The sequence below is a fragment of the Artemia franciscana genome, chromosome 7 (assembly GCF_032884065.1).
Source record: "Artemia franciscana chromosome 7, ASM3288406v1, whole genome shotgun sequence".
Lineage (NCBI taxonomy): Eukaryota > Metazoa > Arthropoda > Branchiopoda > Anostraca > Artemiidae > Artemia > Artemia franciscana.
The window spans coordinates 38,751,746-38,766,044 of record NC_088869.1 but is presented as its reverse complement, the minus strand read 5'-3'; the positions used below and the strand labels follow the sequence as shown (position 1 = coordinate 38,766,044).

At 35.5% G+C, this 14,299-nt stretch overlaps 1 protein-coding gene across 1 annotated transcript in view; it reads right to left on the bottom strand.

Moving 5' to 3' along the window:
* Nucleotides 1-14,299, bottom strand: part of LOC136029687 (lipase member H-A-like) — a 54,305-nt gene that overhangs the window by 22,817 nt on the left and 17,189 nt on the right. The window contains exon 6 of the mRNA XM_065708190.1: nt 12,715-12,930. Coding sequence (XP_065564262.1) covers nt 12,715-12,930 — 216 coding nt within the window. The remainder of the gene's footprint in view (nt 1-12,714; nt 12,931-14,299) is intronic.

The window sequence follows — 14,299 nt, the reverse complement described above, 5'->3', positions numbered from 1 at the left end:
CAATATAGAGAGTGAAAAGAAGAAAGAATTCCTCACACGGAGTACATGGAGAAAAAGGGAGAGAAAGAGGAAGCGAAAAAAAAAAATCAAATCATGGAGACATGGATGGGACTTATAAACTAACTTATAAGTAAATCACTTTACATTCAGTTCCCGCTACTATAGGCAGAAAGAACTATCTCTTTCAATTTCTGCTTATATGTATAGAGTGATGGTCACTCACTTATTAAATCAAATAGCTTATATTTATTGGCAGTCTCAGGAAGTTTATATCTTAAACTTAGACTTGATATCTCATTTTTAATAAAAGGAAAAATAAACTTATTTCTTGCCCTTTATAAATGGCTATGTTTATTTTCAACCAAGAGTTTCATGTTATTGAAACAATTGTCCCTACGCTGGATTTATAAAACCATATGCCTATATTAAGGTGAAAAATTTGTCCTAAATGAAGATTTTCAAAAAATGTTTTAGTTTCGAATATTTCATTTGTCTACGTAGGGTGTGTTAAAAAAGGTCCAGGATACTTATTGACTTGTTTTGGACAATTTTGAGTCTTCGTAAATGTGAATGAAATTTCAACATCCAAACGGTCTTCTAATATTTAAAATAGCATTCAACTAATAAAAAATATAATTTTATCATTATCTTTAAGGAAACAGGAGTTTTACTCTATGCAAACAACCGAGATTCCTGGACACTGTTGCCTCGAGTTTATTAACATGCACATTCATAGACAGATTTCAGACCTAAATATCTACATCCACTTTTTATGGAGGAAGTTTCAATACTAATAGTTTTAAATGACACACGCTTCACTCCTCTCAAACTTCTCCCCAAAACCACAAATTCCGACTTCTCTAGGTTAAACATTAGTCGATTAGTATGAAACCAAGAATTTACATTAAAAGCAACAGTTTCGAGGGTAACTCGTAGGTCCTCTTCGTTGCCAGCCTTCAAACTAATTGCTGTGTCATCTACAAACAATATTGGCTAATTCATCATCGAAGGCATGCGTTTTGGAAGGTCATTTATATAGATAAAAAAAAAGCAACGGCCCTAATACAGACCCTTGTGGAACCCCTATATTTTCTACAGAAAAAACATGAGATGATTCCTCACCAACTTGGACTGTAAAACTTCTTTCTAATAAATACGATCTCACTAACTCAAGAGCTATTTCACGAATTTCCAACTTATCAAAAAGCATTTCATGTTTATTTTTTGATATTAAAAAATATAGTTGCCGCCAAATAAATATCATCCATAGCATCTGGTAAAAAATTATGTAAAGCTCTGTTTACCACCCACACAAGAAACCAAACTGTTTGCGAGAAAAAAATTATTCTTTACCAGAAATGAAGTAAATCTACTCTTTATTATTTTTTTAAAAATTTTAGAAACAGGTGATAAAATAGTAATAGGCCTATAATTACTTGGATGATCTTTATTGCATTTTTTAAACAAAGGTAAAACCTTAGTTACTTTAAGGCAAACTGAGAAAAAAACGATTTTTCATGCAAGAATTAAAAATAAACAAAAGCGGCTGACTAAGTACTTCAGCTAATTCGTCAAACAGACAAGACGACATACCGTCACATCTTATCGAAAATCCGTTTTTCAAACTAGTAACAGCTGTTTGAAATTCCAAAAACTGGATAGGGTACATAAATATAGTCTTATCTACTTTATTTGGAATATATTTTTTATGATTATTTGTTCCAGCAGAAATTTTATCCTACAGATCACATCCAATTTTCCTAAAATGGCTAGCAAATGCTTCTACCATTACTCTCTCGTCGCTATTTTAACTCTTTCATTAGTTGTAATGTGGGATGGAATATTTCTTGTTTTGACATTATTTATTGTTTCATTTATTATTTTCCATGTTTTCCGCGGTGAATCACAATATCGAAGTTTCTTTTAATAATATTTTCCTTCTTCCTCTCTGAGAACTAAAGTTAACCGATTTTTAAATTTTTTTAAGTTTTCAATATTAATTTCATACTGCATCTTAACCTTATTAAATAAAAAAAACAAGTTTTTTTAAATGAAAGTAAGGAGTGACATTAAAACTTAAAACGAACAGAAATTACTCCGTATATGAAAGGGGTTGTTCCTCCCTCAACGTCCCGCTATTTACGCTAAAGTTTGACTCTTTCTCTTAACTCTACTTTATTAAACAGTAAATAACTTTAGTGTAAAGAGCGGGGCGTTGAGGAGGAAAAACCGCTTTCATATACGGAGTAATTTCTGTTCATTTTAAGTTTTAATATCGCTCCTTACTTTCATATAAAAAAACTTAGTTTTTTTTATTTAATTTCTGGACGTTTTTTTAATAAATGTATGTTTTGATCTTGGCTCTCCGCACATAAATAATTAAAACGAAATTTGCATATTAATTTTCTTTTTGGCTAAATGGCTTTCTCATAGTTTTAATTGGAAGATTTTGAGAAAAAAGGAGAGAGGGAGGAAGCCTAGTTGCCCTCCAATTTTTTGATTACTTAAAAAGGCAACTAGAACTTTAAATTTTTTTACGAATATTTTCATTAGTAAAAAATATACGTAATTTACGAATTAACTTACGTAACGAACTTCTATATTCGTATGTTTTTATTGCGTACCCCAACACCTAGTTGGTGGGGCGCTTCGCGCCCCCCAAGCCCCCCCGCGCGCGTAAGTCGTTACGCGCCATATTAGTTACGCGCCATATTAGTTACGCGCCATTTTAGTTGTGTCCCTGTGTCCCACCTGTGAATAGAGATATATATATATATATATATATATATATATATATATATATATATATATATATATATATATATATGTGTGTGTGTGTGTTTTTAACTACGTAAAACATGCGAATATACAACATTCTTCGCTGTCCCATTGTCTGTGCATATAAATAGATTGTCAGATTTACTGACTCTTTAACATGCAACATATAATTGTCCATGGGAAAAACAATCCCTATTCAGATCCATACCTCATTATTCTAATGATGTGTCCCTGTGTCCCGGTCGTCATTTATATTCCCTGTGTCCCGGTGTCCCGGTCGTCATTTGTGTCCCGGTGTCTCGGTCTGTAATTTCTATTCGAACAATCCCTGTGTCCCGGTCGTCATTTTTATATCCCGCCTGTGCCCCCGGCGTCCCCGTTGTAGTTGTGGCCCTGTGTCCCGGTCGTCATTTATATTCCCTGTGTCCTGGTCGCGATTTGTGTCCGGGTGTCCCAGTCTGTAATTTCTCTTTGAGGTTCCCGGTCGTCATTTATATTCCCTGGGTCCCGGTCGTCATTTGTGTCCCGTATCCCGGTATGTAATTTCATCAGTTGAAAAACATGACGTCAGTCGACAAACAACTTCATGACGCATACAGCTCAATCCTTATAATGACGTCAGTCGACAAACATGACGTCTGTCGACACACAAACATGACGTCACTCGACACACACACACAGACAACTTATTTATATATATATACTAGCTGTTGGGGTGGCGCTTCGCGCCACCCCAATACCTAGTTGGTGGGGTGCTTCGTGCCCCCCCAAGCCCCCCCGCGCGCGTAAGTCGTTACGCGCCATATTAGTTACGCGCCATTGTAGTTGTGTCCCTGTGTCCCACCTGTGAATATAGATAGATTTATATATGTGTTTCAAACTACGTAAAAATTGCGAATATACAACATTTTTGGCTTTCCCACTACTGGAAGCTTTCCGTTTCCAATTACCAGCAATTGATCTGAAAATGTTTGACCAGGATCATCGTTTTGCAATCGGACACGCATATTTGTAGTTAATTTTAATATTTTTACGTGTGCCCATAAATTAGAATTTTTCAGGCAAGCATTCATTTCGTCTGCAGGAGTTAAACTACGTAAAAATTGCGAATATACAACATTCTTGGCTTTCCCATTGTCTGTGCATATACAAAGCCGTATGCACTAATAATGACGTCATATGCAAACGCTCTTTTTACAAACAAACAAACATGCATACACACAACTCGTTTTTATATAGATAGATAGATAGATGGATACAATACAAATTAACTGCGTAAAACTTGCGAATATACAACATTCTTCGCTGTCCAATTGTCGCTGCATATAAATAGATTGTCAGGTTTACCGACCTTCGAACATGCAACGTACAATTGTCCATGGGAAAAACAATCAGTATTAAGATCTATACCACATTTTTCTAATGATTGACCTTGAGCTTTGTTAATGGTGATTGCAAATGCTAATCGAATTGGGAATTGGAATCTTTTAAATTGAAAAGGCAGATCCGTTGGAATCATGGGAATGCGAGGAATAAGAACAGCCTTACCCGCCTATTTTTAGTTGTAGCACGTGTGGTGGAAACCCTGAAAGATATATGGAATTTAAAAATTCAGATGGATAATTAACCGCTTCATTTGGTTCCAAAACTGTGTCGACTGACTTGCAAAGGACTGCCTGGTCTCGAATCTTGGTCAAAACAATATTGTTGATTTCGTGGACGTCTATATTTTTGGGTGCGAGAATCGCTCTTTCACTTAGCCATTTATTATTTTTATAATTTTTTAGAATATTCGGAAATACTTTTTCAATCAATTCATTTTTGGACGTCACTAAACTACGGAAATCAGCAGGTAGTTGTATACGTCCTGAAATTGAGTCTATCGTATCATAAATGTCTTTTTGTTCCGACGTTAACTTGTAAATGTTATTTTGTACATACGACAATAGATCACTCGTACTGTAACTTTGTTCACGATCCAATTCTACACATGTCGAAACAGCAGCGATACGGTTAGGTGAAGGCATTCCCAAATCCTGAAGAGGTTTGTTTGCCATACGTACGCACAAATCTTCTATAATAACTAAAGTGTTGTTATAAATTTCTGATGTAAAATCAAAAGTCATTTCTGACGTCTCTAACTGTTTTTGATGCAGTATATCTTCGGACATTTTTGACTTATATTTTTCCCATAACTCTGTAGGAGCTGATGGAGAGCAAGTGTACGAATTTGACTTGGGGTTGACGTTTCGCACGCGTCATTGATGCAGTTATCCCAGTGTTGGTCATTCTCCAATAAATTCAGAGCTTGGCATGCACTACGGTAAGTGTCATGTATAGTACCGTTTACAGTTCTCAAATACTCAAAGGATGTCGGACCGGGTACATTCACCAAAAGCAGGCGTAGAAAGAAGCATTCATGTTGATTGGGGTGAACGGTGTAGAGTCTTCCTATCGTGGTATCTTTGAAGATGGTAGGTTGGCCGTAAACCCACTGGTTATCTACTTCGATGGTGGTACCGTTGCCATTGTAGGTTTTTCAGTCATTTTACAATTAGAAATTTCTCTTTCAACGGTCTTCTTACAATTAAAAATTTGTCTTTGAACGATATTCTTAAATACCTGTGTCCTGGTCTCCATTTATATTCCCTGTGTCCCGGTCGTCATTTGTGTCCCGGTATCCCAGTCTGTAATTTCTCTTTTTTCTTTTTTCAGTTTTCTTTTTCTTCTTTATTTTTCAGCTTCACTATGAAATACATATCGCCGAACCTTTGTTTTTTTAACTAAAATCTGGTAGTCATTGATGACCTTATCCAAGTCAAAATCCCAAACCCAATCATCATCGCTATCATTTTCAGTTTTAATATGTTTTGACTCTCGCTGTCCAGGTGGATCTTCATCTAACCGCGCGGTTTTGCGTTCTTTAGCCTCAAGCCTGTTTCCTTGCTGTTCTTTTGATTCCTCGGCACGCTTTCTTTTCTGACTTTCTCTATCAGCAGCAAGTTTTTTGGCATAGACTCTTTGAGCATCTTCATCAGTCATTGTAAACTTAAACATTAATAGAATTCTACGCGAACATATGTCTTATATAACTTGAATGACGTCACCTTCAAAGCAAAAATGATGGCAACTAATTTCATGACGTCAGTCGAAACATGACGTCACCTGATCCACGATCCACAGATCCACAGACAACTTATTTATATATATATAGATATATATGAGGGAGTTCACCCCTCGTCGATACCTCGCTCTTTAAACTAAAGCTTAAATTCTGTCCCAATTCCTTAAGAATGACCCTTGAATCACAAAGGCCGTAGAATAAATAGTTGAAATTACTAAAAATACTTTAGCGTAAAGAGCGAAGTATTACGAGGAGGTAAACCCCTCATATGCGCAATAATTTCTGCTCGTTTTAAGTTTTAATGCTGCTCCTCACTTTCAGTAGAAAAAACTTCTCATATTTATTTTTTCATTGTTTTTTTTAATAACGCTAAAAAATCCTTTGCCCACTTCATTGAAAGTCTCTTCCCCCATGAGAGGTTTTTCCATCGGAAAGATCCTCCCACGTAACTTCCCCCCCACCTCAACTCTCCCTCTCAAACCAAAAAAATACCCTTGAAAACGTCCGTACACTTCCCAGTAACCATTACTATATGTAAACACAGGTCAAAGGTTGTAACTTGCAACCCCTTCCACGGGGACTGCGGGGTAGTAATTCGTTCCCAAAGACATAGTTATTAGGTATTTCAACTATGGTGAATAAGATGGCTCTCAGAGTTTTGATCTGGTGACTTTGGGGAAAAAATGAGCGTGGGAGGGGGCCTGGGTGCCCTCCAATTTTTGGTCACTTAAAAAGGGCACTAGAACTTTTAATTTCCGTTAGAATGAGCCCTCTCGCGACATTTTAGGACCACTGGGTTGATACGATCACCCCTGGGAAAAAGAACAAAAAAAAACAACAAACAAATAAACACGCATCCGTGATTTGTCTTCTGGCAAAGAATGCAAAATTCCACATTTTTGTAGATAAGAGTTTGAAACTTCTACAACAAGGTTCTCTGATGCGCTGAATCTGATGGTGTGATTTTCGTTAAGATTGTATGACTTTTAAGGGATGTTTTCCCCTATTTTCCAAAATGAGGCAAATTTTCTCAGGCTCGTAACTTTTGATAGGTAAAACTAATCTTGATGAAAGTTATATATTTAAAATCAGCATTGAAATGTAATTTTTTTGATGTAACTATCAGTATCAAAATTCCGTTTTTTAGAGTTTTGGTTACTATTGAGCCGGGTCGCTCCTTACTACAGTTTGTTACCACGAACTGTTTGATATAATCTATTTTTTTCTTTTATACTATTTAACAAGCTTTGAGTAACCCATGGCTTACGATGTAAATCCTGACCTTTTCTTAATACCAAAGGACATACTCGCCCAAATATTTGGTTAAACTTGCTATAAAATAAAATATTGGCTGATTCGGGTTTTCAATATTTAACAGATCACTCTAATCTATATCTCTTATTTTTTTATTTTCATCTCATCTATTTTTTTCTGGTTAATTAACCTCTCATAACTTATATTTGTTCTCTTTTCACGCTCCAGACGTATCATTTAAAATAATATGGGTATCAAAGCATTTTTTCGATGTGAAAATGTTATCAATAAGATTTGCATGGTTATCGCAAATTCTTGACGGTAGTAAGCAAGTAGGTGACAAACCATGCAAAAATGAAATGTTCAAAAATGCCAATCCCTTATTAGATGTCAAAGCATTATGACGCATTAAATCATCATTAAAATCTCCCATTACATAAAATGAAGAAGTAGAAAAATACCTACTCCTCCCCTACTAATTTGTTTGCGACTAACACCGAAAAATCCATAATCTTCATAATGTTGAATGTATTATTTTCATAAAGAATTGCTTCACAAATTCTTAACACATCTGTTTAAGATGCTATAAAAAAAATCATGCAAAAAATTTAGGCTGCTATTTAGTCCTCAACAACTCCAAAATGAAATTCGTTTTATATGATTATTTAAAGGTGGAAGATCATGAATACATAAATATTTATTTTTAGGTGCAATATAAGGAACTGACAAATCTTGATCTTGTGACGAAAATTTATGAAAATATTTATTTATATCAAGAGGATATTTTTCCAGTTCCTCCAACCTACCAGCAGGGATTTGTAAAATATTCAAATCAGCCATAATCCAAATTCAATAATAATAATAATACCGCATCCCATCTCAGTGAGCTACTGTAAATACAAAAAGAGGAAAGAAAAGTAAAAAGGAAGAGAAAAAAGACGAATATTTCGAAAATAAGAACAATTAAAAATAAAATAGAAATAAGAAAAACTACAACAACAAAAAAGAAAAGGAAAAAAAGATGAATATAATCTCTTCTTGCCTTCTTATTTATTTCAGCCATTATTCGTATCATCATATGAAGGCGAGCACAATTACAACATGAATACATGAGCTAGATCATAAGCCAACTAAAGTCATAAATCAAATAAACAAATCACAAACACTCATCTTAAACTATAAATCCACTACAAAAACACTAAGCGACTATTTCAATCTGTTTCTCAAACATGTATCTCACTTACAAGAGTTTATGCCACTACAGCTTTACTTTTTGTTCATATCAATTGAGTATAATACAAGTGGGACCATTGGAGAGATCCAAGTACTAATTCTTTTTACTCTAAATTCTTTTTGTTTAATTCTAAGAGAATTGCGAATGTTACAAACTACTTTTGTCACATCATCTTTCATATAGATATAAGGGGATTCACGCCCGGCTCCTCTTCCGAACAGGTTTTCACATAATTTCTTGTTACCCTGAAGTATACAGAATCTATCCTTATCATCCTGAAGCTGGATTTTGATAAATCGATCTGAAAACTCAAGTAGCTCCAATCAGACATTAATTCCAAGGTGGAAAATTAAGGTATCAACATGGTCTTTGGCTCTTAATTTAGATTCACTTTTAATGTTCCATATAATAATATTCCTTCTTCTATTCATACTTTCTAACAGAAGGACTCTAGATGCTAATTCACCCAAATAAGGCCCCTTTTCAACTTGGTTTTGTAATGAACACTATTAACAAATTTAACATAGTACTATCAAAATCGTGTCTTTATTATCAAGATCATCAAAATCTTGCTAAATGTAATCAAAACTTGTCTGATATTATCGAACATCTTGCATTGCAGTGTCAGTCTTACATGATCTTTATAGAATCTTGCTAGATATAAAAACAAATCTATTTTTGCATTATCAAAGTCTTGTCAGATATTATGAGAATCCTTTTTGGCGCTATCTTATTTTTCCAAGCTACTAATAAAATCAAACATGGTATTATCAAAATCTTACCTGATATTAACAAAATATTTTCTGGTATTATCTGATATTATCAAAATCAATCTTGGCACCATCAATTTTGTCTCTTATTATTAAAATCATACGAATTATTATCAAACGGAATTTTGATACCAGTAGATGCATCAAAATAATCGGCTTATTCTTTTGATTCCAAATATACGAAATTCCTTACGTTAATATTAGTCATTAGAAGCTACGAGCCAGAAAATTTGCCTGACTTTTGAAAAAGGAGGAAACATCCTGAAAAATTCAGGGAATTTTATTGAAAACCACATTATCAGATTCGGCATATAAGACAATCCTACTGCAGAGGTTTCAAACTCCCATCTGAAAAATGAGATTTTTTTTTGCCAGAAGAATGATCAAGGATGCGTATTTTTTTCCTAATTCCTCGGGGTGATTGTATCCAATCACTGGTCCAAGAAAATTGCGAGAGGACTCGTTCGAACGAAAATAAAATCTCTTGTGCTCTTTTCAAGTGACCAAAGCATCGGAGGGCAATGAACCCCCCCCCCCCCCCTATTACACCCGTTTTTCCCCACAGTCGTCCGATCAAAATTTTGAGATAGGCATTTTTTTTCAGCATAGTTGAAAGATCAATTAACTATTGCTTTTGGGGTGGCATGACCCCAAACAGCCCCTGGGAATAATAATGAAATTTGCCCATTATTTATATATAGTATTTGTTATTGGGAAGTATACAAACATTTTAGCGGGGTACGAGAAGATTTTCCATAGGGAGATTTTCTGTGGGGAGAGAAGTGTCCGGGTTTGAGATTTCCACTGTATATTTTACACGGGAGAAATTTGTCAGAATCTCCTGTACAAGATTCTTTTTATTTGTCTTACTTTCACTTTGACAACTCAATTTATACGTCGATATGTTCTGGGGGATGTTTTGGGGAAAACTATCAGTGGAGTTGGAGCTGTGAGGGCGATTTTTTCACAGGAGGTTTTTGCGGGGGAGAAATCCTCCATGGGAGAGTTTTCCGCGGGAGAAATTCTCTATGGGGAAAATTACGACGGAAGATATTTTCCATTGGGAAGAAAAGATATCGAGGAAAAAAAAATCAAAATGGGAAAATTGTCGGTATGATTTGAAAAGATCAGAAATTAAATGAAAAAAATCTCTTTAAATGAAAGTATGCTAAGGAGAATTTTTCAGGTGGAATTATCCAAAAAAAATTCCCTGGGGGAATTTTTTTTGCATGGATGGAATTTTTCCGCAGGGAATTGTGGGTTTCCCGGTATTATTTGATAAATGATTGGAAATTAAATAGAAAACAAGCCATTTTTCTCAGATGAAAGTAAAGTGGAACATAAAAACTTAAAACGAATTGAAATTAGTCCATATATAAGGGTGGCCGCCCCTCCTCAACACATCACTCCTTACTTTAAAGTTTGCTTTTTGCTCAGCTGTTTAAGAACTACTCCTGAAAAGCTAGGGCGATTAGAATAAGAAGCATTTTTGCAACTACAAAAAAACTGTAGCGTGAAGAATAAGGGATTGAGGACGAGGTAGCCCACCTTATATACGGAATAATTGATGTTCGTCATATATTTTAATGTTGCTCCTTACTTTCAGTTGAATTTTTTTTAATGGTAGGTAGAGTTTTGGTTTCTATTGACAAGAACCACCCTTTACTTACATTTTTTTTTGCTCAGAGCTGCTTAATCCAGAGCTGTCTTAAATGTAAAGAAGGGTTAAAAATCCCTTTTCCAGACCCCGTTTCTTTTATATTTACTTTTAATATCCTCAAAACAATGCTTTTAAAATCATCAGAATCCCCGAAAAACTTCACCCTTCTAAACATATGTTAGGAGAGGGAAGGCTCTTAATCATCAAAATTAATTTCAGGCTCATCTATTGAACGGTATTCAAGGTGAATCGTGTGACCAAATTACTTTTGTAAGGATATTTCAGTGGAGGCCAACAGGAGGCTTAGCCCCCGGAATTAATACACTATTAAACTTAAATATAAATTGGAAAATGAGATATATCATCCCTTAAATCACGGCAAAAGAAGCTCCTAGTAGCACTTACCCGTCCTCCTTCCCCCGAATCATAAAATTCCCTGGTGGCACTGAATACCCCTCAGCGCCCACCTCTCCACCTTTGTGCCGGTAGGTATGTAAGTGCAACCTTTTATGTTGTGTAGATGAAGATTTTCTGCAAGAAAAGGAAGCTATCACCCTGTATCGCCCATGTTTAGGCCTAATCAGAATAAATAAAGATTAGAGAGTAATTTGTACCTCCTGGCCTCTCCAAGCCGTCTTCTATATTTATATCAGAGCTCAGGGACCGTTAGAGATCAGGGCGTAAAAACGCACTCTTCGAGGAATGAGGCACCCCCCTCCAAAAAAAAAGATATATAACTTACAAGCTCTCATAAATAATAATGATGCACGATTATACACTCTTCCTACTATATATAATCTTACCAAACATCAACTTTGATAAATGAAGCTTTAAAGTAAATACTTATATTAATAGTTTATTTTGAAGTATGCGGCTATTTAGGCACGAATATGCCACCGTGCGGCGGGTCTGAAACTGGGAAGCTAAAAATATAGTTCTTCGATAGTTTTAGATCGATTTCCTCTCCCAGAATGTTCAATCAATAGTGACATGGCCCTCTCTGGGGTAGGATTGTTGTTTAGGACCACAATTCGGCAGAAAATGCCACTTTGCTGAGGCACAATCTCTTTGGGTACTTAAATAGGGCACTGAAACTTTTAATTACCGTTCAAATGAGCAGTCTACCGACTTTCTCGAACTATTGGTTCGGTTTGGTAATGCCTGGGGAAAAAACTAGTAAACTCACAAAAAAATCTAAGTTTTTGCAGATGGAAGCTTGAAACATACTAGGGTATCTTTAAGCTTTTGATGGGTAACTTTAAATTTGATGAATTATAAAAAGTTAATTCTATTGAAGAATGTATTGCTATCATAACTACCTTTTTGAGAGTTTTGTTTATTGCTAGTCCAGTAGGTCAAATTGTAAGTTCGAAAAGCGGGTATAGTGAAGATGTAATAAAGAGAAGCCAATGTGTTGAGTGTTACTTCTTTTCTTATTTTTCTGTAGAAAAACGGCCATGGAAAATAGAATGATTGGGATTGAAACTATGATTAGGATCGCAATTTCAAAATAATGAGCTTAACCTGCCACATTCCCTCTCTTTAGGGGGACATTTCTACAAAAAAAAATTTGAGGATGAGAGGGCTTAGAAACCCTCGCCCCCCTTTAACTCTACTAAATCAACCAAAGTTTCAAACGTGTATTACTTCTACAACGTAACTTTAACATTGGCAAAATTTTAATATTTGAATTCAATTTAAGAAGTAGATTTTGCATGACTATTTTTGCCAGCCCTCAATGTTTGAATTTGGCTAATGATTCGTTAGCTCACCTTGTAATAGTAAACTTAAAAGAAAGGCGCAAGATGTGTTAAAAAATTTAGGTTATTTAACAATTTTATGCTGGGTAAGGGAGACTTAACAAATATAACAATTTTGTATTTAACCAGCTTACCAATGAGGTTGATGATAAATCTACACTCGGGTTGACTACCACCACCATTTACATAGAAGTTTGCATGACCAACTGAGAAATCAAGCCCAAAGTAGAGGCCATCTTCTTTGCCAGCATTTGTATAAATAACATCCGTGAATTGTGCATCATTTTTATCTAGCCTTTTCTCAGGCATATTTCTTGTATGATGAAAAGCAGGGCCTGCAGGATCTAAGCCTGTAAGTTTATTTTTAGTAAAATATCAGAATTTCTACAATAAAAGAGGCCATAAAACAGTAGAGCATGTGACATCAAAGATTGGCTTTAGTTCCAGAATATAGCGTTATGCGTACACTTCAAATTAAACATGCTCTACGATTTACAACGATCATATGCATCCAAATGGGTTTCCCTGGTGATCGTTGAAAGACGATATAAGTGTTGTTTTTGCTTATAAATTTATTTGTCTTGTCTTACAATGTTAAAAATTACAATGCAGCATAAATTTTAGTGTAAATTCAAGAAGAAATGGGGAGGTTGTTGTTAAAAGATGTTGTTCCTCTTTAGTAAAAGTCTTTAGACGATACCATGCACTCTCAGCTGAGCTAAATGGTTTATCTGATAGATAGAGAGGTTTAGAAAATACTGTTTTTAATATATTATAAAATTAAAAGAAAGGAAAGGTGGCTTGGCTTCTACGCTGTATTTCTGGAACTATATAAAACTTTACTGTTTCAAGTTTTTGCTTTCTAAAGTCCTACATTTAAATCTGACCAAGACTGGCTGATGAAAATGGGTGAAAGGTGATTTAAAATCATTAGTATAGAGGAAATTTCGTCTAAAAGCATGGCAGTCCTCGATAATTTTAAACCATGATAATGAACGTATGTTTTTGAACAGAATGGGATGAAGGAGGAGCGTAAGGGCCTCAGTCGGCTTGGTGCTGCAGAGAATTGTTTGCAGTAATAATAATAGTAGTAACATTTAGCGAAAGATACTAACAATACCATATGTATCACATCCAAATGTAGGGTACCTACATATATAAGTAAGTATATATAAGTAATTAGGGCATACCCTGGACTGTCTTAAATTAGAACCCGGCTCTGTACATTTTTGGTAATAGTTGAAGGGAAAATAATGACAAAAAAGAAGCTTTATGAGCCTACTAATCTTTAGGGACCTCCCCAGGCCATTCAGCGTGTCCCAAGGTAGTGATAGGGAGACGCCCTATAGATAAGTAGGGTGCCTCCTTCGGAGGCAAAGACCAAGGGGGATATTGTCCCTGGTGGTCCATAATAGAAACTTGAGCACCCTCACCTGAGGCCATAAATACAGTTGGAGGAGGAAGAAGGCCCCTCATATGTATACTCAACAGGCCCACCGGTGTTTCCATACGTCCCATGATTTAAAAACCTTCTCCCAGTAATGGGATAAATTGCATGAAGACGCAGAAAACCATAGTGGGAGGAACCTCTATAGGATGACAACTGATGCAGGGCGTAAGATCCAGATCTATGGACAACAGCCTCTGCAAAGGGCTACCTCGACCCTTTCGGGGTACTTAAAAGACTAGAGACCTTGCAGTCAGCTCTATTCCCACTTG